Source organism: Pygoscelis adeliae, unplaced genomic scaffold (genome assembly GCF_000699105.1).
Source record: "Pygoscelis adeliae isolate BGI_AS28 unplaced genomic scaffold, ASM69910v1 Scaffold106, whole genome shotgun sequence".
Lineage (NCBI taxonomy): Eukaryota > Metazoa > Chordata > Aves > Sphenisciformes > Spheniscidae > Pygoscelis > Pygoscelis adeliae.
The window spans coordinates 744,425-771,316 of NW_008824939.1; the positions used below are offsets into that span (position 1 = coordinate 744,425).

Below are 26,892 nucleotides of genomic sequence, written 5' to 3' on the forward strand. Positions count from 1 at the left end.
TGATTGAGTGGATGCAATTAGTGGGCAGTGTTTTCTGGGAGGAGGATAACACAACTTTTAACTCCCAAACTGAATGTGAAGCAGCCTTTTTCAACCTGAATTCAGACAAACCTAAAGGTTTCTGTGACTTTCCCAGTCAAACCAACTGCTCTTGCAGAAATAAACAAGAAAACTGTCTGTACCTGCAGACTGCTCTTTACCTTTGTGCTTAGGTCATCTTAGCTACTGCAGAATCTTCTAAAATAGTAACAAAGGACCATAGTTTCAGTTTCTAACAGCATTTTAATCTATTGATTAGCTCTAAATTGCTTAAACAGGTTATTAAAATACTTTTCCATGTAATTTTGAGAAACTTGGAAACTTCTTTCAGTGTTACGGATAGTTGGGCAAGATCTGGCATATATTGCTTCCAGGGATTATATGGTACAAGCAAAAAAAAAAAAGCATTCTTTGGGTTATTCTTCAGTGGTGATTTGTCCTTTTGTAGGTCATCAATGTAACATTTCTTTTTGCATGTGCTACTGTTTCTAAATTTTACTGGTTTTCTGCCCTTCCCCTCCTTTCTATTTCCTTCTATAGGAAAGAGACCTACTGGCATTACCTTTATAGTCAAAAAGTGGGAGCTGCTGCTGAGTTTGTTCTGTGATCACCTCCTGCTGAGCACCAGGTTAGAAACGCATATTTGCTTTATTTGTAAATGCTAAAGTTATCTTAATTAAGGTCTAAAAATTTTGCTCTGGCTGTTTTAAGGTTTACAAAAGCATTATTTCATAAACAGAATTTATGGCTGAAATAATATTTGGGCGCAGTGGATTAACAAAAATTAAAATTGGTTTTAATTTGGATCGCTAATCTAAATTCTTCAAATGTTTATACAGAGTAAACAAATGTGTTTAGGTCTAAATATACTACAACCTACTAAAACACCTTCAGTTACAAATAAGAAAGTAAAGTATTAGTTGCCAAAACTCTAACCAGAGTCAAGCCACGGAGCTAGTGAAATAATTTGCAGTGCATCTAGAACTGGTTTGTGGAGATTTTCTCTCTGTGCCACTGTATTGAGAATCTGAACATCTTCAGTTTAGTGGCTAGTCTGTGATAGTTAGGTGGGAAATGTTGCATCCCTCCAGTCTGTAAGGCAGTAAGATTTTGTTGTTCCAAAACCTGGAAAGTTATGCTGATAAATAATCAGTTTGTGTAACTCATTACTCTAATGCAACTTTAATACAGCAAAATCTGCTTCTATAAATGATGTACTATTCTGTTGGGTTAGAAACTGGAATAAATTATGTAAATAAAATATTAATGAACTAGAAATAACTTGCTTTTCACTTGCTAAAGTGAAATGTAAATAGGTATAAGATTTGTTATTCAATATTATTTCTTAAATGTACATAGGTAATACACCTCATCAGCTTATGGAAGTTGCTGTAGTTGTAGGAAAGACCAATTTTATGGTTACCAGTTGTAGAGACTATGAGTTTCTTAAAATAAACGTACAACCATGATTGATTAAAATCATAATTTTAGTAGTTTAAATCTACTTCTCAGCTACTCTTCAGCCCTCGTTAGTGTCATGAAAGATGAATCATTGTGGGTTTCAATGGAGGAGTATCTACCACAGAGGGGTAAAATGAAATGTAGTTGGCGTTAATTTGTACTCATGACTGTTTTATTGAAGCCATTTACCATGTGGTTACATAATAGCTTTAAACAGCAACTTAACCTTTCCATGGAAATCCTACAACTTGATTTGGAATTTATTGTAGTTCAGGATAGAAAAGTATGTACACTTTGTGTGCAGCTTTTGCCTGGGATAAAGAAGCTTTGTTTCATTGACTGTCTGAAAAGAAAAGCATAACCATTGACCCTTTAATAAACTCCTTTTAATTTATATAGTGCCAAGGTAGCTTTAAGAAATTACTTACTGTTAGTTGAGGCTGCAGTTGTTGGGTTTGCACGTTCTACAAAATCAAGGGAGTGAATCAAATAGCTTGCTAGTGCATTAGACTAGGAAAGTGAAATTGGCAAATAGAGCAAGTGTTATTCATCCATGTGTCTTAGATATTGTTGTTTGAAATGGATGAAATTCCGTACATGATTAATGTAGGAGTTAGATAATCTTGTCTAGTGGTAGGTTCAAGTGCTGCCTCTGTGTGTGTTAACAAGAAGCTTAAAATATTTGTTTTAAACTGACATAAAGCCTGTTAGTATCTAGCCAGTAAAAATGTTAGCAAATTTCATAACGAATAATGAGACGACATTCACCTTCAACATAAAGACTTTTTTATTTTTAATGTACAAAGCAAATTTGTTTTTCATGATAAGTTCAAAGTACTTTTGCATAATTAATTTTAAAAGAAGGTTTTTTAATTAGTGTTATTAATGCAGTCTGAAATTATGTATATGATTCTTTTATGTGTAATGTAGCATCTATTGGAAGATGAATGTATTTTGGAAATATTACTTGCTGTTCTCAATTGCACTTTTATCACCTGAACAGGCTTTGTCATGTTGTGTTAAAACTTGTGCAATTAAAATCAGTTTCTGATGCTTTACTTTTATTTGCGAAATAGAAGATACAAATAAACCAGTAAAATTTACTAATTTCTGTAAGCCTTGGAAATGGCTTGATTTGCTGAAAGCAGCTGTTTAAAAAGTAATATTCAGTAGTTTTTGTTTATTTTATCACTGAGTTTTGTTGTATAAAGCTAAGAAGTTGAAAAAGCCAAGTAAGCAAGATAAAGGTTTGTTACAGCTGGGTCAAAACCCTTACTTAGATATCCACAATTAAATAGGTTGCTTTTCAACAATAGAAAGTGAAGAAACTGCAGACAAACACTGTAATTTTTTTAGTTGGGCACCTTAACAATTCTTATTCCTGGAGATCACTCCTTTGAAAGTTGCAAGATAGAAAAACTTTGGTTTTTTTTTTAAAGTAATGAGTTAGTTGCATTGATTGGAATAATCTTGCACTAAAGCAATGGCACGTGCAACACTGGAAATGTATTAAGTGACTGTACTGTCACTAGTGTTCTAACTATAAACACATTAAATGTTTACTTTACAGTATTTCTTTTAGTATAATGAGTTCATTAAAAAAAAGCTTTTGATGCTAATTCAGAGATCTATAATCTGCTCAGTGTCTTTCACATGTAGGTTTGATGATAACTGACAAGCTGTAAGTTAATTAGCGCAGAACTTACTAATGAGGATGCTAAAATCCTTACTTTCACATTTTTATTGATGCTTTCTGAACAAGTTGGAGTAAACTTGATTATATACCTAATAAGTTTTAGGCACTTCCTGGATGTAGGTGCTGTTCTTAAGCAACAAAAATCCCCCAATTAATTGAATGATAGGAAAGTTTTGAAAAGTTTGACAAGAGTGCTCGTCTTCAGAAATGGGGATAACCCAAAACCAAAGCAATAAAACAAGGTCTGTTAATTAGCATGGAAGACAGCTTCTTGAATTAATATGTGGTGTTAATTAACAGGAAGTCTGATGTTGTGTTGTAATTACCACCAATATTTTTGACATACTGAGTGACTGAAGGTGAATTATATAGATAGCAATTTAGTAAACACTTCAGAGCTTGGGAACATTTTTTCTTTGTTTCTGTTTTTCTAGAAATATGGATAGACTTCTGCGACTTGGAGGAGGTATGCCTGGGCTGGGACAGGTTAGTATATAGCTTGTTAATATCTTCTCTTTAATATTAATCAATTCTGGAATATTCCTTTTATATTTAAAAACAGCATCAAAAAAACAGAGTTCATAGTAATAATATCTGACTCTAGAGATGCTATATAAGTGTATGCAAATGATTGTTACAGCCTGACTGGGTTTTTTTGTCAGTATGAACTCTTATGTTGACACTGAGTTTACAGAATGTTTATAAACCTTTCATTTGGTGTCTGAACATTTTAAAGTTTGGATTGGAAAGCATTGGAAACACAGAATAAAAGTAAAAAATCAATTTCCAATAATAGGGATTTTCAGAACATGAAGATGGTTCTAAATAGCTGAGCATACCCACTTGCTCCTTCATAAATGATATATTTCAGTCCTTGGATCACATTGTGATGGGCATTATAAGATACTGAAGTATATGTAAATTTCAGGAAGTAATTTGAGTTGAATTTATCACTTGCAGGTAGTTGTAGCCACGTATATATGTGTGTGTTTTATTGTGTCTTGTTTGCTGTTGTCCTTGCTTCTGTAACTACTCACAGCAAAAAGGCCTCCCTGGCAGCTGTGCTGTTCCAGTGGGAGACCCACAGACGTTGTATGGCTTCTCCTACCATTAGAGCAAGTCCTAGTGCTTTTTTCCTTGGCCAACTGGTGTGGCCAGCAGTCTTCAAAAATAAAACCAAGCTGATCTTACAACATTGTGCTGACTACTGTGGGTACAGGAAAAAAAAAAAATTAGGAAGTTCTTTGTCTGAGGCTTGTAGGAAGAATTATTTCCTTACAAAGGAAATTACACTGGAACCCTTTCTGTAGTCTCGGCTGGTCGTGGTATCTGGCCTTTCTTTGCTTCCTCATCTGCTTCTGGGGCTCTGTTCTAAATCGAGAATCCCGACTCTTTCTTCTGGAGGAATCAGTGCTGTTTGTCTTAGGCTTCATGATGTGTGTGTGAGTTTGCTTCTGGGATGATTGCAATTGCTAAACCCACAGCTTCTTTTGGTGTGTGTAGTGTGTTTGTGTCCAGTATAACTAGGAAAGGGGTGGTTTAATACTGAAGCATTTGGTGAAATATTCTAAGCTGATTTACAGCCTCTAGGTGTTTTGCCAAATAAGCTGTAACTTTTGGTGCATAATTTTTTTTCCTTTTTATAGCTAAAATTCTATTCACGCTCTCTTAGTGAGTCTTCAAGCAGCCCTCAGTTATTTTTAGTTTCACTTTCTTAAACAGTTATTTCTCTTGTTCCTCTGAGCTGCCAGCCTGCTTCATGACTCTTCATTTTTTTAACATCTGCGCAGTCTAATCACTCAAGCTTTCACTTCTTAGTCCTCTCTGAACTTGACGCATATCAAAGCTGTTTTTCAAATTTACAGTTAACTCTCTGCTGCTTTCTGAATTTCTCAACTTTAACTTAAAGCTTGCTAGAAAATCGTGGCAGACAATAGAACATAACATTCAGAAGAAGCTTGCTGAACTCCTCTGGCAGCTTTGGCCTGCAAAGCTGCTCTCTGTTTGTTTAAATATGGAATTGTCTCTTAAATGAATTGATGAGTATGTGTTGGATTATAAAAAAAAGCAGAAAACTGAATTGCTCTTTATGCAAGTTGCTGCTTGCACTGGTTATCTTGACTACTTTTGTAGTCTTTTGGTTTATTGAATCAGCAGGATGGCTTTTCAAAAAGAATAATTTCATGTCCTTAAAATACGGTGTTTCAATGGACCTTCAAAGACCACTTCTGTTCTGAAGACTGATTGAGAGAGAATCCAGAGTGAATCAGAGGGCTTTGAGGTGGAAGAGAGAAGTCAGGTATTTCTTGGACATACTTCGTCCTGCTAGAAAGTAAACAAAGTTGTTACCATTCGTTTGCACTAGAGTGTTTTAAACAACTGTACAAAGCTTTTTGTTTTCTTATTGCTGTGTCACAGCGGTTCTGTCTTTGGAGGTTTTGCTTTTAAGGTTGAACATAGTAAAAACATCTGTTGAACAAGTCATTCTTGCTAACATAAGAATCATCTGTGTGTATAGTCTTGTAGAAAGAGAAGCATTTTCAAAGTAATTTTATAACACAATTTGGGGTTGTTTTTTTTTCTTGTAGCTAGGTGTTTGCTTAGCAAGAGGACTGCATCACATGAGGTCTGCTAACAGTCTGTTTAATTTGCTTTGTAACTAATGTTCAAGTAACAGCAAATGCTTGGTCAGCACAGTTCCTATTTGATCTCTGTCAAGGAATTCTTTCTCGTTGATTTGTCTGAGCTTCTTCAACAGCTGAGTTGAAGTTGAACAGTTACTTGGCTCTTTCCCCTTGGCAAAACCACCTTTTCTGATTATTATCTTGATTGGGGTTATTTGTTTGTTTTTTCTTCATTTCCAAACTCAAATATGTTGTCCCAAGTGCTCTTTGGATTCATGTTTTTACAGCTTTCTTTTCAAGTCTTTTGGTGTCTTGTATTCCACTTGAAAACTGCTTTCAGTGAATTCATGGTTCTTCTTTTCTTACTACTTGCTCCTTCAGCATGCTATTGAGTGGCTGATTGGCTTTCAATGTTGACTTATCCAGAGGTGGTCGGTGCTAAATTCCATCAACCCTAAGCTTGTCTTCATATGGCTAATAAACAAATCTTTAAGGAAGTAATCTTAAAGTGATATTTCAACAATAAAGTTTCCCTCCAGTGACTTGTGGCTTAGAAATTTTGAGCCATTTCCTCTCTTTTAGTCTTGGACAAAGGACTGTCTTCATGGGGCAGCAGGTATACAGGAGAGGAGGGAAGAGAATCTGATAGCTTTTGGCATCATATAAGCCATCCACAGTATTTTCTGGCAGTGAACTTGGTCATTTACTTTGTTCTTTGTATGGGAAGGTACCTGTGTTTAGGTTTGAACTTGATACCATAAGTAAGGCCTTTGCAACACCGCTTCATGCAGAAATTGTTTGTCTTAGACGCCTGGTATTGTAGGCATTTGAATTTCTGCTCTCATCATATATGCATAAGAAGAATGAGTGATTGAAGCTTTTTAAAAAAGATGTGGGGGAACGGTTAAAGTTTGAAAGTGTTGTGATGTCCCAAACAAAATGCTTATTACTTTAATTTCCCTTCTGTAGTTCATGGGAGTTCAAATTTTGGCAATGCACTTGTTTTCCTTCACTTGTTATCCCTCTCTTCCTCCTCCTGCCCCTTGTCATGTTGGGTTTTTTTAGTTGTTATCTTCCCTTTCCTGGTTCATTCTTTTCTGTCTCTCCCTGTTCATCCCCCTGGAATATTGCCTACCACAGAATTTCACTAGTGATTTAATACTTCACTTTGCATTGTACATTTGCTGCAGACAAATTAACAGGCTTTGTGGGGTACGTAAAAGCATTCTACTTATGTAGCAGGCAGGAATTTGGAGCAACACTCCTCTTCATTTTTGTACACTGAACTATTGTTTGCTAGTGAAATCAGTTCCACATATGCCTCCATTAGACAATCCTACTGGATACTGTTTAAGAGTGAGCAAATTAAGTGCATTTTTAGCAGAGCTCTCTCTCCCCAATGCCTTCAGAACAATAATCCAAGCTATACAAGTTCTTGTCCATGCGAACACATCCTGTCTATTTTTCTGAATCCAGATGTGATAGGAAGCAGTGAAATAATTAATGACACTTTTTTAAAATGCTGTTGAAATAATTTTTCATTACTTGATGGATTTTTGAAAATATTCAATTACATTGCTTTGTTGGTACGAACAACTGTTCTGGTGCAATAAATGGAAAATAAAACTGATGCTGTATTTCTGAATTAACATATTTTGTGGCAGAGGGGAAGGGAAAAAATCCAAATGGGAAGGTAGGGAGAGACAGAGAAGTGACCTGTGTCTTTTAAGGAGTGTTTACACCTTGACTTGGAATATAGAAAATAGCAGTGCAGATAGCTATTTTATTTGAATAATGGACTTGCCAATTAGCCATCAAGTGCTTCCATCTGTGAAATAGTTGATCAGATGGGTTAGCTGGGATGTTTCCAGATTAGGGCATTGTAAATGGCACTTGAAAACTGTCACTTTGATTATGAGGTTTCAAGCATTGCACTGCTTGATGCTGTGGAACCTTTTTCCCTCATACTATTATCGTTTTTTAGAACATGCTGATCCCATTTAGTAAATCTATGGCACCGTGGGAACTTGGGAGACCTGCCACTGATGTAAAGTTCTGTTTCATCTGCTGATCTAGCCAGGATGGTTATTAGAAAAGAGCACTACTGGCTCAGTATTCTGCACGGCTTCAGAATAAGAGTTGGTGATCTGGCAGGCAAAGGAGGGTCAGGCTCAGTGTAGATCATTCCCAATTAACAATTAAATGCAAGTTTCCTTGAGTTACTTCATTAAGCTGATGTGTGTGCTGAAGTAAATGACGTGTTCTAGCTGGCTAATCTGCATCCTAAGATTCCCTATATAAAAAAACCCACAACCCCCACAACAACAAAAAACTTCAAAACCAAAACAAACCCAAACAAACACCCCTATCCCTCCCCCCAGAAAACCCAACCAGAAAAACCCCCAATACCTTAACATCTTATTGAAATTTGTTTTGGTTAATTGATTCTTGAAACAGGTTAGGTTTTAGTTTGAAGGGTGCAAATGTGTTGTCTTTAATGTCATGAAGTGCTTTTTCCTTTGGAAAGCTGTACAGTGTTTTGGTATCTTGGTATCTGTTGCACTTGCATGACTTTTTTGTTTCTGTGTCTCCTGGGTGTATATGCCTTATGTGGTTTGAATTGTGGTGATACACTATTGTCTGCTTCTCACGTGTGTTTGAAGCTTCAGATACTCCTTTTGAGAATACTCTGTCAGGGGAATAAATCTGAATTATAGCTCTTAAAATTGTGCATCACTTCTGTGCCGTTGCTTCTGAGACATTTTCCAGCAGAGTTCTCAAGTACTAAGAATGTTAGTATTTCTAGAATTCCAATATACCTCCCAGTAGATAAGATGGTGTACAGTTTGGGTGGGTTATTCCAGTTCTGTTTTTTTCCCTAGAAGCTATCAACCCCTTTAAAGAGTAGAAAAATTTTCTCAGTGACAAACATTTTTCATCCATTAAAAACATCCAACATCAACTCCCATAAAAAGTTCAAAAGACTTAATCGATTGCCTATGTTATCTCCTGTAGAAAGTCTCAGTGTCAGTTTATAGATCCCAAATATATTGTTTTGTTTTAAGGAGAAAAAAACTTGACCTTAGATATGTGTTTAAAGCTGTGCTGATTTACTTTCATTGACTGAGGTGAGTATTTTACTGCATTGGTTAGTGTTTTAATACAGGGCTGTTCAATCGAAAGCTTCCTATCAAATTTAGGGTACCGGTGTGGCCTGGGTCTGCTTACACTGGAGGTGGTAGTAGCTCCATGGGTAGTGGAGGCTTATTGAAAGTTGTTGGGGATTGCTAAAGGCTGGGTATAGCTTTTCTACATTTGAAAGACGGTTGAGTGATTATAAGGTGATTTCTATCCAAAAGTGCTAATGGGAGAGGGAGAGAGAGACATGCTGGAATTGGTTTAGGAACAGTCATATGATTGTACTTACAACACAGGGCGTCCTTTGTGTTATAAAAGCTGCCTTAAAGTATGATGGGCTGCACTACAGTCATACCTTACACATTAATCACAAACAAACATAAAACTAAAAATAACAAAGCTAGTGGGTTGTGCCTGAGCATTATCAGTTTTCTCTGATCTACTGTTTTCCTATAAACTTTGGAGACCATTTTTAGCTGCCTCCTCTTGGCCTCAGATCTTAAACTTTCTTATTTCTAATAATTAGGCAATTAGCTTCTCTCTCCTCAATTTAATTGCCAGTGTAGTCCAGCCGACTTTCCCCAGAAGAGACAAAGGAGCTTGGACAAGGAAATGAGTGTAGCCGTAATGAGAAAGAATGTGGAAAAAAAGACTAAACAAGAGCAGACATCTTTGGCTTTTGCGTTACACCTGTTCACTTGTAATGTTCCTTTCTGTAAGCAGGAAACCACTCCCTTACAGTGATCGATTTAATTTATTTCTCTTAGAAATTGTTTCTTCTTTCTGAAATCCCATGCTGTTGAATATTAAGTTGTAATGTTACTATGCAGCACATTTGAACAAGGGCTTCTTTTTTCTTCCTGCGGTGTAGAAGAGTCCTCTTCAGTTTTTCCTGGAAGTTTGAAGTGTTCTTCTTGTATTAAGTGGTGTGTGTTTTGGGTTTTTTTTTGTTGCTTTTAAGAAGTGTTACAAACAACTAACCTTCCTACATGTTACCACTGAGTCTCCCAGTTCACCTGCTTGTGTCCAGAGGACCAGTTCTTCACAACAGAGAGCCTGTAGGCATATAGAACCCAGTGCATTCTTTTACGTATTGAATAAATCCCTTTTAACTGCTCTGCTGCACAAAGCGTACTTTAGGGTGACCTCAGACAGCACCCACTGAGGGCTACATTGCCTTCTTGGCAGAACTGTGTCTAGAATGAGGTAATTAAAAATCTGCATTAGAGCAAGACTTCTGGAGGCAGACAAAATCTACAAATGCTGACTCATTTGCCTTGAGGCTCTCATTTCTAAATCCCAATACTTTCTGTAATGGTGATAGGAATAGGTAACAGGTTAGTCCTGGTTTTATTCTGGAGTGAAACTGACCTTTGTATTTTCTGGATTTTCTTTTTTCCCCAGTAGCTTGAGGTTGTGACAAATAGTAGTTCTTTTCAAAAACAGGTACAACATTACTGAGGATTTGTTTTGTGCCCCTGATCTTATGGCTTTTTGCTAACCATAACGTTGTCATAGAATCGTAGAATGGTTTTGGTTGGAAGGGACCTTTAAAGGTCATCTAGTCCAAATTGTCCTTATGCTTGATAATAAGGAGTATTAACTACAGTGATGCAGCATGCCTTCCCTTGCTTTTTTGCATGTCTCAATGAATTTGTAGATTGTATGGGGTAAAAAGAGAGGAAACACTAGAACCAGGAAAGATTACACTTAAGCGGCCCTTTCATGCAACGGCTGTGTTGAGAACATTGCAGAAAGTCTGACTATTGCAAATTGCATCAAGGTGATATTTATATAAAAAACTTTATATCATGAATACATGTTAATATTGGGTAATAAATATTTATTTCTAATAAAAATTAGACTAAGTAGAATGACTTTCTGTAAAGTACACTGTAGTAAAATTATCTGACCTCAAAATCAACTAGCATAATTTGATGCCAAATCTTGGTAAATATTTTTTTTCTTAGTAAGCTTTAAGCTTCAGTCTTCAAGAAAATTTTCAATGGTAGCATTGGAAAACAGGAGTGCTGTTTTTTGTAAAAGACCTTTTAAAATTTTGACAATTTTGGGAAATTAGATGAGCAAAACACATCACATTCTACAGGTATATGGGAAATCCTGAATGTGCCCATGTTGGTGGATTACTATACCTCTTCCATGAAACTGTTAGTGCAAGAGAGATTACTGATAGACAGATAGGATAGAAACATAAGCTAAACTTTGGCTTATGTTTATGCCAAAACATAAACATGTATGTCCTTTCTTTCTTTTTTTTTCTTTAACTAAAATTTTGGCCAGGTTCTCTGTGGAGTGGCCTAGTGAACTAGAGATTATTTTTGTTTTAAGTTCTGCTTAATTTAAAAAGAACAAATACCACAGAAACAAAAACCCAAACAAACAAACAAACAGAAAAGGTAAGTAGTAAAGTTTTGGCTCTGCACTGAAGAGGTGTTTGCAAACTGGTGATCCCAGCCCATTTAACCAACTGCTCAAAGCTGTATGAAGTTCTGTGTTCTGTAATTTTGGTTTTTGAAGAGGAGGGGAGATGGGAAACATTATATATTTCAAGTCTATATTGCTGTTCATGGAGTTCTGCTGTAAATGTGAACCTGGATAAACTTTTTAGGAGGCAGGATTTTGTAAAACATACTGAGGCAGTGGTTTTTTTTATCTAGCCTGTTAAGGGTTTTTTTTTTTCAGATATTTTTAATTTAAAATAGCAATTGATGCCATAATATTTCTCTAGTATCCCTACTCCATTTTGGAGTCTGAGACTAAACATATTACTACAATTTTTATTTCATCTGACATATGGTGTAACAAGACAATGTGATCCTTTCAGAAATCTAGGCTGTTTGTTGAGACTTATGGTATTTTGTGGTCTGTTACGTATGCTTGACTATAATTGGTATAAAAATGGGCCTAAACATACAAACTGTTTAGACATAATGCTAGCTTCAAAATGTAATCCTATTGATGTGGAACTAACCATAAATTGTGTGTGTACTAGCTTGAAAATTGCAAGAAAATTTCAAATTGCTACTAATTAGTGTAATTCACAGGGCAAGGTAATCTATCTTTCCTTTTTTATGAACTCTACGATTTTTTCAATTGTTTTATAAACTGGAACATTTCCTCTGTCATGACTGATCACGTTAACTTCCTGTACTGGGGAAAATGCAATATGTGACTACTGGTGCTTGTTGTGACAATGTTGCTAGCACCATTGAGATCCAGGAATATGGCTTACTCCACCACTTCAACTGATGAAATATGAGTTGATATTTTCTGTAAGTGTCTCAGTACTGGAAAAATTGCTCCATGATCACAATTTTGTTTAGATTTTTAGGCTTAGCACTGTGTAAAAAGCACTATGCTGATCTAAGAAATAATTTATTCTTTATGTCACTATATCATCAGGTTATCCCACTTACTGACAAAGGGTAGGTAGAGAAGAGCAGTGGTACTCTGGTGAACTTTTAAGGTCTTTTTATTGTCACTAATACCTCTGCCTCCTCTGCACGCTTGCTCAAGTTTTGTGTCCTCTCTGCAGGTAGTATTCTGTAATGTTTTTTGCCCTCATACCAAGCTATATACCCACCATTGGATCTACCTCCACAAAACGGTAGTTTTCAGGCACTTAAAATGAGCTTATCTTTCCACGCGTCCTTTAATATGATAAATTATTATTTTACAATGATTGTCATTGCATTTATACCCCAGTTGCCCTTCTCCCCCCCCACCTACATAATAAATGTCATGATTATCTGAAACACTTGATTTGGAAGAGGTAGAGAAGAGAAGTGAAGAAAAAGTGTGGGGGAATGTGTGTGAATACTTTTTTACATTCAAAAGTAATGCAAGTTTTTTCTGTCTTTTTTAGTTAATCTTTCTCAACTGTCTTTAGATATAATAGCTGAAAATACGTACTGAAAGGGTTAAGTCGGCATGAAAGAATTCATTTCCACTTTAATGACCCAGCCTTGCTGGGTTAGGACGATGGGGAACATGCTTCTGACTTGTACTCCTATTGCCAATTAACACCTCCTATAACAGGTTGCCTCAGCTAGTCATTGAAGCAGAGGCAGTAGAAATAGTTTACATGCAGCTTGTTTTTCACACTAGTTGTTTAATACTCACAAAATTAAACTATTAAAAGGTTCTTTCTTACCTTACTGGGAAAGAAATAACACTATAGTGGTCAGTGTTTGCTTGTGTGTCCTGTGTTCATGTTTAAATTGTTTCAATTGCAAAAAAAAAAAAAGTATTAATGATTGTAGCAATTCTGATATTTTACACAGAAGTACGTTGTTTGGTGCAATGAAGCTAAGACTTGCTCTAGAGCACTTTAGTTCACTGCCTTTTTTTATTACAGTTACCCCTGCAAATCTTTGTTGAAACAGCTAGGATGTATTTCAAAATCATCTTTTGTGCTATTAGCGTGACATCAGAGCAGTGTTTCAGATCCATTTAAACAATAGAAAGTGTCTCAATTTGTGGAATATTTCTCAGTTGCGTGTGTAATTAATCAAGTCCACTTTCTATACCTATCTGATTAAATGTAAAATAGTACAAATAAAGAACAGTGCTCTAGAATGACACTTTAGTTCACGTTTAATCAGCAGGTATTTTTGAAACATCATAAAATTGGCTAAATAATTGATACCAGTTCACACTAAGAACAAGGTGGAGTAATATACCTAAAAGTGTTAACAAATTTGCTAAAAGGCCTGAGTAGATAACACTTCGAGGCATTAGTTTTTATCATGTTAGAATGGCAAATGCCTTTAACACTTCGTCAACAAAGGCTGCCCCAGTAAAGGGCTGCTTTTTATATTGGATCATCTCTTTAACTGTTTGAAACAAAAATAGTATCATGCATAATTTAATATTACAATGAAATCCTCTGTTCATAACTTGAACGTGATTTTTTCCATTGCAAGTCTTACTGAAAAAAAATTAAGCAAAAATAAAATGTATTTTAATAGTAGTACCTTAATTTTATCAGTTATTATTGAAATTGGGATTCTGCCATTCTAAACAAAAACAAAACTGGAGTTTGGTTGGATTTTACGAGATGGCTGGCTGTCAGGCAGCTCATTTCACTGACTGATAGCATGTATAGTTGATTCAGAAGAAACATCCTTTTTCAGTAAGTAGAACAATAACAGTATTTCTTAGAACAGTTTTTGAATTTTAATAATTACTGTATCCAGCTTATACAGGAATGCTTGGGAAAAAGAATGTTCAATATTCCTTGCAGTTTCCAAATCCCATTTTTCTCCATTTCCCCAAGAAATTATCCAATAATGCTGTGGGCAGGCAGAATGAAGGCAGTATTCGCTGTTTTGCAGTGAGATGGACAGTCTTACAAAACTCTATGCAGTGGGAGAACTGTCTGACCTTTGTTGAATACCATAATGTAACCAAAAATACCAGCAGATCTTTTGCATTGCAGATACAAATGCTTTCTTATTTGGGTTTCTGACACCAGTTAATTTAATTTGGTACTTTGCTTCATAAGGATGGTGCTTCTTTGTGAAAGTTGGCAGGCAGTGAAGTTTATGAACAGTGATAATAGCACATGCTGTGGAGGGTCAGTGTAAAATACTTTGCCTCCATGTAGAGATTCGCTAATAAAGTCTTTCTTCCTCTTTGCTTCATGGAAGAAATGCATAAACTTCTGTGGAAGACTAGCAGAACCAGGCCAAAGAAATCTCAAAACATGTAACCTGTAGCTAGCTCCCACATGCTGTGTAACAAGCATGCAGAAGCTGCGGCTGTCGCTTCAGGGCTGTGTTACATCATCAGCCGTTTATGGAAAAGGAAGTGGTCAGAGATGGAAGTAAATTGGTTCCAGTTTCCAAATGTCTGTTTTTTCAAATGGCATCGTCTAAAGCCAAGTAAACTACTTGGAAGACCCAAGATCTATTCTGTTGGTTTTATCTGTTAAATCTTTAGAAGTTTTAGGTTAAGAATTTGATGAACTTTGGGTTTATAATTTTCTGTAGAAAGACAAGTGTGTGCCTGTAGTATTTTATGTGCCAATTTATCTTTGGTAGCAAAATAATGTGAAACTAGATCTCTTGTGAAGGTAGATTCTAGACAGGTTTTGACCTATAGGTCCTATCCTCCTCAAAATTCCTGAATTGGTACATCAGAATCATTTCAGAACTCTTTTGAGCAGTTCATTCTAATCTATATGCAAAACAAAGGAGGGAATATTAACATGAAAATTAATACACATAATTGGTACAGTGCAATGAGTTGTTTCCTTTTCTCTTATATATTTACTTTATAATCTATAAGGACAACAGAGCAGACTGGAAGGACGTAGTGAGGTCTTCACAAAAGAAGCGTCTGTGACCAAGGAAATACTTAGTATGTGCTGTACTTTATAAGAAGACTGAGAATTAATAAACCTACATTATATTTGCGTTGTATACTACCATTAGCTAATTTTGAAGAGTTCAGGTAAATTGGTTGAACTGCGTGATAAGAGTGGAAGTTAGTCTTTAATATTTTTACTATCTCAGGCATGTGCTTAAAGTGAAACAGTGAGATTTGCAGTTAATGTCTCCTAATGCTTAGTGTAGTCATTTTTTTATACATATATACTTAAACTCACATTTAGTGTGCAAAATCATTCACAGTGAATACTATGGCTTAAAAAAAAAAAAAGATGCTAAGCAAGTTGATTTACACCAATGAAGCATTCCTTTATGAATTAGCAACGTTTCCTATGCTGAAAATGAATTGTTGGCTATGGGTGCTGGCAGGAGAATAACATAAGTTTTGAAAACAAACTACTTTATCTCATAGAATGCCTAAAGGATTGATAAAGTATAATATTAAATATCCCCTCTACTGGACCATCATCAAGGTAAAGAAGCATTTGAAAGCTCCAGAGAGTATAGAAATAATGAAAGGAGGAGAGATTAGGAATGAGTACAGTAGGGTATCACCCTGCTTTAGTTCCTACCTTTGCTTAAACTAAGGGTAATTTAGTTGCCTTGTTACAGAAACAAAATGTAATTATGTTTGTCTCCTCCTTATAAGTGTTGAATCTACTGACTGATTTTAAATAGATTTTAAAATGGGGAAAGTTATGAAGAATAATTAAACTCTTACAAGTTGTGAACACAGGTGCCTACACAGGGGACAGAGATGTGATTAATGCCTCAGCTGCAGGAAGAGTGTCAGTGTGATCTGCCATCTTAACAGACATTAGAGATTCTATATAGGAGAGCCTATTCAAGAGCAATAGTCTGTGGAATAAAGTTCAGTTCGAGCTCCTGATTTTTGAGAAGCTAGTCTCAATCAAACATCAACATTAGCCTTCCAGAAATCACAGAACTACTTATGCTAGTTTGGGGGAGATTTTTTTTATGCTATTCTTTATTTTTAAAAATACTGAATGGTGTAATGGGATGCTTACTTATGTGAAACATTAAACAAGAGCTGTGACAAATGTAGAATATGTACGGTGATCACAGCATGGATGTTATGGTTCTTCCTAAAGCAGAAGGTTACTGTGTGTGTACTTTTACCCTCGCTTCGGACCCTCTCTGGTCTAGAACTGGTAGAAAATTGGAAGAGAGCTTTATGTAAGAAGAAAGGGGTTGTTATCAAACTAATAAGTTTTTTTTTTTTATTAAAACCCAGCTCATCTATGCTTTATTCTTAGCAGTGATTAAGTGGAAATATGAGTCTTTGTGCTTTCCAAAGTATTAAGACTTCTGAGTGAAAAGAAGATCATTTAGAATAGACTTAAAGCAGGAGACATACAGTTAAGCAAGTAAACTTACATGTCTATGGAGGAAAAAACTGTAGTAACAGTCTCAGAAAATGATTGGGCATTTAAAGCTTCATCAGTCAAACAATTTAGTTGTAGTAAATTTGGAATAAGTGCTCTGTGCATCTGGTTCTGTGAAATGTTCTGAAGAACTGCTCAGAGTTTTTCATTGTAAGTGTTGGAGGAACACTTCTCCACTGGAGCATCTCACTGTTGGGCTATAGCTAGTCAGGGAAATACTTGAGGAAGAGGTGGAATTGCTTAAAAATGGACCTTTGGCAAGAATATTATAGAAGGTGAAAAGTTAAACCTCCTGGAAGATTGCTGATGGAAAGGCCAAAGTGATAGAAGAATTAGCAATGAGTAGTAAGAAGTGAGGGAGAGCAAATATCAAGAGGTGATGGTCAGCTGTATCAAAGTTGGAAATAAAAGTTTGAAGGTGTTAGGAAGCAGTTGTGGTTGACAAAGATCCATGCATGTACATGAGTTTCAAAGTATAAAGATTGGCTTAAAAATATAAAGATTGGATCTGGAGCTAATAGAGAAGGAATTCATTGACATTGCGGGGGGGGGAAACGACCCTGAATTTTCTTACTGTCTTTAAAGCAGAAGACTAGATGATGTTTTTCTGTGTGTGTAAAAGTGAAAGTATGCAGAAAGGACAATTACTGTACAAATCCAATATGCTGATTATTTAAGTTCCTGGTTTTATCTTCGGGAGGGGATGGCTTGTGTCGATCGCTGTGTCTTCTGTTTGATGTCATGTGGACACATGTTGTACTGAATTATTCCACTTTAAGTGAAAAATCAAGAATTTACTCAAAACTTTTCTTTTTTTTGCCCAATTTTGCTTATAACTGTGGAATCAAAGTTCTAAATCTACAAAATGTTTGTATAAAGGCACCATTTTTTTTCCTCCTTTAACTTGTTGTGGAGTATCTTTTTTTTCAACCGTACTCCATAGTTGCTTTGTTGCCCTTCTAAGTTTCATCACTTAGTGCAGAAGTAACCTTTTGTCTTTCCAGTGGAAATTTGTTGTACACAGTTTGGTAATAAAGTAATGAGTGTACTGTTAATTGGCTGTAATGAGGTACACTGATACGGAATTCTGTATACAAGAGCAATATGTCTCTTGCTCCTGGAGAAAGGGACATTTAAACTGCTGCCTCCTGTGTTTTTCAGTTTCAACAGTACACAGAACCTGTTTCAACCAATCATTCACACCTGGGACAGTTGTGCTAATTTTTGAATAACTACTCATAAGGCAAAGAGCAAAGTATTTTGTTCACAGCTTTTCCACCTAGGGATCGGAGGTCCGTTTTTTCTCTCACTGTACCGGTGTATCTGCAAAGTACTCCCATAGCCTTTATCTGCAAGTCCTCTTTAGCTGAAAGCTGATGAAGCAAAGGGAAATTGCTGTTTGTGTTGGTGCCAGTTAATCATGCTAGCCCAGCAGCATTTACATTCACACCACTGTAAGAAACACATAGTTAATTGGAGAACTGGCCGTATTTTACAGCTGACGAAGGTTAGCGTTGCGGCAAGGCTGACTAGTGGAAACTTATCTGACTCAGCCTGTGTGTCTTGTAACAGGTTTGTACCCAGTGCGATACTTGCCAGTTTTTTATTCGACTGATTCTGATAAGATTGCTCTTCAGATTGGTATTGTTTTGGGGTAGGGGGAGACAGGGGATGGTAGCTAGGTGACTTGTGTTACAAAATAGGTTAGTAAAGGAAGGTGCTGTAAAGAAGTGTTTGGGGTTTGGGTGTGCTTTTTTTTGTTTTGTTTGTAATAACTGCATCTAACACAAAATCACAATTATATATGCATTTTTCTGTAAATTTTGTAATATGGAAAACAAAAGAAAATGTTTAGAAACTGCAGAATAACAATAGTGCACAAAATAATTATTTATTCTTTTCATAGGGGCCACCAACAGATGCTCCTGCGGTTGATACAGCGGAACAGGTTTATATCTCCTCCCTTGCACTGCTGAAAGTAAGTGTTCTGTGTGTACTGCATCTGTATAGTGCTGGAGATAGAGCACCTGGCACCTATCCAGAGTTTACAGACTTGTGCTCCTTAGATGCTGGTCAGGCTAATTTTTAAAATAAATTAGTACTGTTTAGAACACTTGGAGTAAGAAACTTATTTTAATTACTTCTCTTTTGTTGGCTTCATTTTTACTGTTTTATAGTTCCTTACAGTTTCCAAAAGTGCTACAAGTTGCAAATTATCTATAGATTAACAAAGGCTGAAAGAACTATCCCAAGTCAAACTTGAACCGCCTGTTAAACATAGTGTCATTTGGTCTTAATTCCAGATGTTGAAGCATGGTCGTGCTGGTGTCCCTATGGAAGTTATGGGTCTGATGCTCGGGGAATTTGTTGATGATTACACCGTGAGAGTAATTGATGTTTTTGCAATGCCACAGTCGGGAACGGTGAGTTCTTTGCAGCTAGACCTTGATAATTTTGTTTGCTTGTTTGTTTTTTCCTTATGGTAAATATTTTTAAAAGCTTTTCCTGCTTTACCTCATTTATGCAATCTTAAGGTATAACCTACTAGGTATAATTCTAACATGTCTAATGGATTTAAGGGTTTCAGTAAAAAAAAAAAAATTAGTTAAAACAGATTTTTTTTTTTTTGCAAAGACTAGTACGTAAGTGTGTATATCAATATATGGACATGTTATGTCTTTACATATGTATAAATATATTGCTATAACATCACTTACAAGATTTATAAATTGATAACTTTAAGAACTCATATACTATGAGCCAGGGGAAGGAGTCCAAATGTAAAAGGTTTGATTAGAAGTGTGTCACGCCCTTAATCGTGATGGTGCTATAGATGTACTTCAAACTTGCTCTCTTTGACAGATCTTACAGTGGCATGTCTCTTAAATGATATTTTTGTGATGTGAAAAAAAAGATGTATTTTAATTTTGAGTAAGAATATTCATGTTATGAAGAGATATTTTAAAGAGATGATGAGCCAATGGGTATAATTGGAATTTATGATGCTTTTTTTGTGTAATTTGGATGAAATATTGTTCTTAAAAGAAGCACGGATCCCTTTAACTCAGAGCTGCACACCAATGAAATCTTTTAATTCTTTTGTCCTGAGTTTATTCTATGCATGTGCATAGTATAAGTAGAATCTGCAAAAAGCCAGTATGTGATATTTATCTTGAATAAAACCTGTAGAGCTGAACATGTGAGGAAACAACAGGCCAGGGTTTGCAGAACAAAAAGAGGAGGAAAAGATGAATTCTTATGCCTATTTAATCATGTTTACTCATAGTAGAGATGACTTAAATAGCAATTAAAAATCTTCTTTCAGCATTTTAAAAATCATACTGAAATACATTTATAAAAATTGTACTTTACATTTAAGGGTGTTCTATCAAGTAGTTCTAAAGTAGTCAGGTTGCCCTTTTAAACAGATGCTTATGAATGGTGTTTAAATTTTTGTTTGTGGAAAGTAATGAGTTAAAAGATAATATTGCTTTATGTACAACTACTGTGATTTTTGTCTGTCTTCTACATCAGGGCGTCAGTGTAGAGGCAGTTGATCCCGTATTTCAAGCAAAAATGTTGGATATGCTGAAACAGACGGGAAGGTAAGTCGCCCCAAAGAGGGCTGACAGTAACAAGTACTCCCTGCATGTTGTTTAGAAGAAACAGCTGGCTTTCCGCAAAACTAGTGATCTAGGGGCTATTAATAATATTTAAATAGAAATAATTGGCCCAGAAATCAGGTGAGTAGCATAGCATGTAATTCAGTCCACCTCATGCATTTCAATTGTCAGGAGATTGTCACTCACGTTAAACCTACAGCTTTGATTATTGCACAGAAAGATTAGAATGCTGCTCAATTTGGTATAGGCAGTTACTAGACAGTACCTGCTTAAAAGATTGATTTTTTGATTTCTTTTAATTAAGATAAAAAAATTACAAAGCTGTAGCTTATTTATGAGCAATTTTAATGAAAAGAAAGGGGAAATAATTTTGCAAAAGATCCTAGTATTTAAACAAATTTTTATTTCACTCCTACCTCTCAACAGTTGTCGTCTGCTTGCTCAAATTCTTTTACTGTGGGAAAAACTTCAGAATTAATGTTAGCAAAAGGCTCAGCAGCTGAACAGAACAGTGCAAATTGCTTTTTGACTGAGTTCCTAGTTCTACTGCTGGTTTAATTGATATTTAATCCTTTCCCACCGTTGGTTCCCGTTGTCCATGTCTGAGATGGACTTTCTGCCGTGAAAATTCAACCCTTGACGCCAAGGAGTTAAAGAGTAGATATTTACTCAAGTGCTGAACGGGTAAAAACTGGTTCAGGGAAGGTGTGGTAACAGGGTGAAAAACTGAAAGCATGATCTACCATTGCTAATGTGCATCCCTTAATGATAGCCCTCTTTTGTCGCATTTATTCATGTCCATGTTTTCACCATACTATGGTGAGTAATTTAAATACTTCTAATGGTGTTTTTTTCACAGCTCATCCTAATTTATGCCCTGATACATTACTATTTCTTCTTGTGTTACATGTTTTTATTTTTAAGAATCTCGATGTCCTCTTTGTTTCAGACCTGAGATGGTAGTTGGTTGGTATCATAGTCACCCTGGCTTTGGCTGTTGGTTGTCTGGTGTAGATATCAATACTCAGCAGAGCTTTGAAGCCTTATCAGAAAGAGCTGTTGCTGTGGTGGTGGATCCCATTCAGAGTGTAAAAGGAAAGGTATAGTAGGCTTGCTTTTTTTTTTTTAAGGTACTTCAGTAAAATTTAATATAGAAGCACTGTAAGTATGTGTAAGTTCTTGATTTTTTTGGAGGTCCGTTCTGCATTGAAAAATAAAAATAATTTCTCATTGTAAATGAAAAGATCATTTTTTAGTTTGTTCTGCATCTTGCATCAGTAGTCCTTAAACAGGCTGAAAGTCTTTGATATTGTCAGTACACATAACCAATCATAATCCTCCCGTAGTATTTTGCTATTCAATTGTCACTCAACGTGTTTGCAACTAATAATCCAAGTATACGTTGTTTCAGATACTACATTTTAGCCACAAAATCTAAGATCAATTACTAATAGACTGGAATATGTTCAGCCCCTTAACGTGGGTACTAACTAAGAAGGCATTGATTTATAGGCGTTGCATACGATGGCTTTTAGTATCATTTCTATTCCAAATGTTTTGGGCTATAAAACTTCACAGAAGACTTGGTATCAAGCATTTTGAGTTTTTGAGAAGTGTGCAGATAAATGATTAAGTATGTTAAACGATTATGAAAACAGATTAACTTGCAAAGCATATTGGGTTATAGTTGTCCTTTGTTGAAATCTCTTTTGTTCTTGTTTAGTTCTCGTTTTATTTCTTTCTAGCCCCATATGCCATTTTCCTATTTCCTGCCTCATGACAGCAGGGAGCAGCTCTATTATCACCTTCACAGAGCTGTCTGCAAATGTGAGAGGCAATTCGATTTTGCTCAACCACAGGGAGAGTGGATTAGAAAAACTACGGAACGCACAGAAATTGGCTAGGTGGTTTACTGCTTTAAAATACTGCTGAGGTGTTTTGTTTGAGCATGCACTCCCATTGTATTGTAGAATAATTATTGAAATGCGTCATGGTATATACGGATGATATTAATGTAGATTTATAAATATTTTAAAAGTAAGTGTTCATCTTCTGTAAAGCTGTAGTATCATATTTCCGGTGAGACAGATCATATTAAAGCTACCAAACAATTCCACGAAGGGTTCCCTTAATTTCATAATAGAATATTCTGAAGCTACAGTTGCATTTTCAGTTGTTTTTTTTTTTAATTCTGATTTTTATAGCAAATTTGTTTATGTAACAGGCAATTGAAAAATTAATAGCTTCTGGTTGTTTGGAAGCTGTTAGACATGTGAATCAATTTTGCTCCCTTTTAAATTGCATAAAGAGTAGAAGAAAATTTAGGTAGTTTTTGTGGGGGGAAAAAAAAGGGTGCAGTAGAATATTTAATTACTCCTGAGTTACTTTTTCTAGAACTTTTTCCTTTTGCTTTTTCTTATTTTCCCACTCCAATAGAAATGTTGAAATAGGATTCTTCTTATTTTGTCAAAATACAATTTTTGGGACTATACTAGTAATTAATTTAGACCTCACTAGCTATTAAATCCGTTAAGGAGAAAAGCCTCCCAGTAAGTCACACTACTGTTATGCCACACTTGTTCACTAAGTACTTTTTTTTTTTAATAATTTTTTGCCACTGTTGTTTGACACAGATGTCATCTTTGAGGGTCTTTGTTCTCTTCAAGAAAATAATCTTTGACATATTTATTTCTAATGTGAATAATTTTTTGTCCATTTAAACATTTCTGGAATTTTTATCCATCTAAACATTTCTCAATTACAGCTTTTCTTATGGCATTGCTGCCAGTACTTGAGATCACTGGAAGTCTTGTAACGTTTGTTTTTCATACATGTCTAGCTGCTACAGTCAGATTAAATTACATTCTCAGGTTTCACATTAAAAAAAAGTTTACATCTGTCATGTTTCTGGCAAGTGCATCCTTAAAAGCTTAGAAGTAGAAAGAATCCCCTAAATTATGAATACCACTTCTAATTTCTTGAGTTTGGGGGTGAGATTAGGCTATGGAATGTGTATGACTTTTATGATCCTGGTTGGCAAGATCACTTATATTAAAATGTATTTTGATTTTAGATGAACTGAGAGAAGAACAAATATATTAGAGCTCAAGGGGATTTCTTAGGTCAGGTTCGACTGCTTCATGTGCATGGCTGCCTTAGTATGGCATCCAATGCCTCTTCGTATGTTAGACAACTCAAGCTAAGCCTATTTCAGGGAAGTACCTGCTTTTTCTCAGTGCCAGCAAAAGAACAGCTGCTTGCAGAGGTAATTTTGCTGGTGTAGTAGCCACTATACCGGTGGGCTTTTGCTGGTGTATGTAGCTATGTGAGTCCAAGATCATTACTCATTATACCTTTTACTAGCATAACTGTCTGGCAAAAAATTATAGTGAACATGTGGCATAGAAGACTTTAATATGGTGTGTTTTGACTGAGATTAGATGTATTTAAAAAGAAAGTCCAAAATAACACATTAGCTAATTTTAAACCTACCTCAGGGCAGGTCCATGTCCATATAAATTGCTATGGCTTATAGTCAGTGAAGCAGTCATGGTTGTGCTAGTGAAGAATAACCGGGGCAGAGGTTATTTTCATGTGTCAGGAAGTTGAAATGAATTCTGATGAGGAGCCTCAGGTTCACCTTGACTAGCTAAAGCATTAAAAAGCAGTTTGCCCTGTCAGTGGTAGAAAGCGAAAACTTGTTAACTTCTTTGTTAGCTGTCCTCATCTGGATACGTGTGTTCCAAATACCTAGTAGGACAGGGGTTTATGATTGCAATTTAAAGATAAGAATACATATAATTCTTATCCGTTTAAAAAAAAAAAGTCATTTTATGTCATCTTAAAGCCAATGAGTAAAAAAAAAGTCATATAAAATCCTCATATAAAAATAAAGCCCTCATATAGATCTGTGGGTTAAATGCCAACTGCTTTAATTACCATTTTAGGACTGGGATATTATTACATAAATATAGTAGGACACATGAAGGACAAGTAATTCTAAATACTGATCTTATTTTACATACGTATTCTTGCACGCGCAGTATGCTTTTTTCATGACTGTGTACCATATATTGCAATTTTTAGGCTAATAATGTTCTAGCTGTCTGTAAAATAAACTCACAGCAGATCAGTGAATTTTAACTGAAGGTCAATGTTATCAGAACCCAGAGAGAAAAAGCTTTATCTATTGGCTTTTTTTTTTAAAGTTGATTTCTGTGAATGAAGTCAAATTAAACATGCTGAAATATGGCCAGTGGGGCACCTGGCTAGCTGTTGCTTCATCTTGTACTTGCTAATAAACCTTTCTTTTACCCACTCCAGTTTTCCAGTCTGTGCAGTAGAAGTTGTAATACATATTTAGAATATTCCCCAGAAGCAGTAATTTCATTAAAGATCTGGAATAAAGCTAAATATTGACATTTCATATTTATTTCCAACATACATTTTGAAATGTCTGTACAGAGAACTATATACCTTTGCCAAATGTTAAAAATAAATTTTTTTTTTGGACTTTAACTTAGCAGCTGTTCGTCACCTCTTAAGGAAAATATAACTACACTAAACCCACTGTAACATAGTATCTTTAACTCCACAAGCATTAAGTTAGTGTTGCACTTAAGAAAAAAGTGGTGTTTTCTTTTTTGAACTGTTTTAAACTTTAAACTTTAAATCTTTATTGTAAAAAATTCACCATTTAAAATGGTTTGTTTTTCTGAGACAGTTCATTGGTTTTCCTTGATTAATAATTGCTGGCATAAGGATAGGTAAAATACCCAAAATTGTCAGAAGTCCATTTTGTACATCTAAGAAGTTTGTTGACGCTTGTGGTGTTTAGTAGGATATGTAGCAAAACCTCTTATTCCTACAGCAAAATTTCATGTCTGTTATACCGTAATTTTTCCTAGCAAGGCACTATCAGAAGTATTTGTAGGAAGATCTGTTGGTTTATGGCAAAAATAATTTTTTTAATTGTTTGCTGAGGAAAAAACTTGTCTCTGTGATAACCTTTTATAAATTCTACTTTGCATGTTAATCACCTCCTGACAGATAAAAACAAATATGCTATGCATCTTAATCTTGTGCTTAAATCATATCCTGCTACTTTCATAAAAGAGGTTTTTGCTATGGTATTTTATCCTTATCTTAATCTCATTCAGAGGGTACAAGCAGAAAAAAACATGTACATTTGGGTAGCCAGATAAATCAAAATAATTCCAGTTGTAAAGGATCTCAGGAGATCATCTAGTCCAACTTAGCGCAGAGCACAGTGTCAATGTTGAGTTCAGACCAGCTTGCTTAGGGTTTTGTCTACTTGAGTCTTGAGATGCAACAGCCTCATGGGAATACCTGTTCCAATACTTTATTATTCTTGCAGTTACTTTTTTTTCCCTTTTGTACAGTCAGCAGCTCCCCATTTCAGTTTATTACTACTGTCTCCTGCCACGTACACCATTGAAGAACCTTGTTCTGTGGTCTGAGTAACCTCTTCTCGAATTGGAAAGTTTGATACTTCAAAGAGTAGCCAGAATGTGGGCTGTAGTCTAAAACCATTTTGTTCAAGCAGTTTCTTTTCAGTGGAAGTTGAAAATTGCTTTCTTTTGTTCAGTTTGAGATCTTTAGAATTTTATTCAAAAAGGAGTAAAAAATGTGATGAACTTTATCATTTGTTCTTTTACTCATTTCTAAAGTGTGAAAAAAAAATTCTTATCATGCTCCTAGAAGTCCCAAAGAGGGACAGTTATACTGTATGTTTAAAAAAAAAAAAAGTATTATTTGTCCTAAAACAGCTATTATCTGGAGAGAGAGAGACAAAGGTGCTGGTTTTATTCTCCTTGTACAAATGAAGAGCTGAGGAGAAGAGAGCTTAGCTGAGCTGCTGCTGAAGGTCCATAGCAAAGTTGTGTCTGTCTAAAGCCAAGGTCATCTTGAGCAAGGTGAACGTCTCAAAGTCCTTTTGAGCTGTTAACAAAGAAAAATAATATCTTTAAATATTCAAATGTCTGTTTAGAATGATAAAGCATTCTACGTCTATCGTAAAAGTGTGGTGGCTCAAATACTATACTTCAACATTTTGTAGTATTCCAGCATGATTTTAATTCTTATTGTGTGAATGAGATTTTGTCCATTTTTCAAAATGGACAAAATTTATGTAGGCATAGGATAAAATGCCACCGCGAAACTGATAGATCATATGGTTGAACAGAGCTTTGTTTTTAATTTGCTGGATGACCTGTTCTGGCAACCTCTTCCATAAAACACTCCTTTTCCTCTTTTTTTTGCCCCTTAGTACTTCTAAATCTAGGTGACAACCTGTGTGTAACTAGTTATGTATATGAGCAATGTGGTTTTGTTAATACCTGATTCCAGTTTTTAACTCTTCAGAGTAATAGATGGTCATTTTGTTGAGTGCTGACTATAAGAATAGTGATTTGCAAACAGTTTTGATCTGCTACTTTTACGTTCCAGTTTAGATTAAATTTTCTATACGCT

The 26,892-nt window shown here is 35.5% G+C and overlaps 1 protein-coding gene across 1 annotated transcript in view; it reads left to right on the top strand.

Annotated features, from left to right (window-relative positions):
- The first annotated feature begins 580 nt into the window (after positions 1-580).
- PSMD14 (proteasome (prosome, macropain) 26S subunit, non-ATPase, 14) overlaps positions 581-26,892 on the top strand; it is a 43,510-nt gene continuing 17,198 nt past the window's right edge. Inside the window, exons 1-6 of the mRNA XM_009325383.1 lie at positions 581-667; positions 3,631-3,682; positions 18,684-18,755; positions 19,081-19,200; positions 20,312-20,382; positions 21,350-21,500. Of these exons, the coding sequence (XP_009323658.1) occupies positions 3,635-3,682; positions 18,684-18,755; positions 19,081-19,200; positions 20,312-20,382; positions 21,350-21,500 (462 nt within the window). The 5' untranslated portion in view covers positions 581-667; positions 3,631-3,634. The remainder of the gene's footprint in view (positions 668-3,630; positions 3,683-18,683; positions 18,756-19,080; positions 19,201-20,311; positions 20,383-21,349; positions 21,501-26,892) is intronic.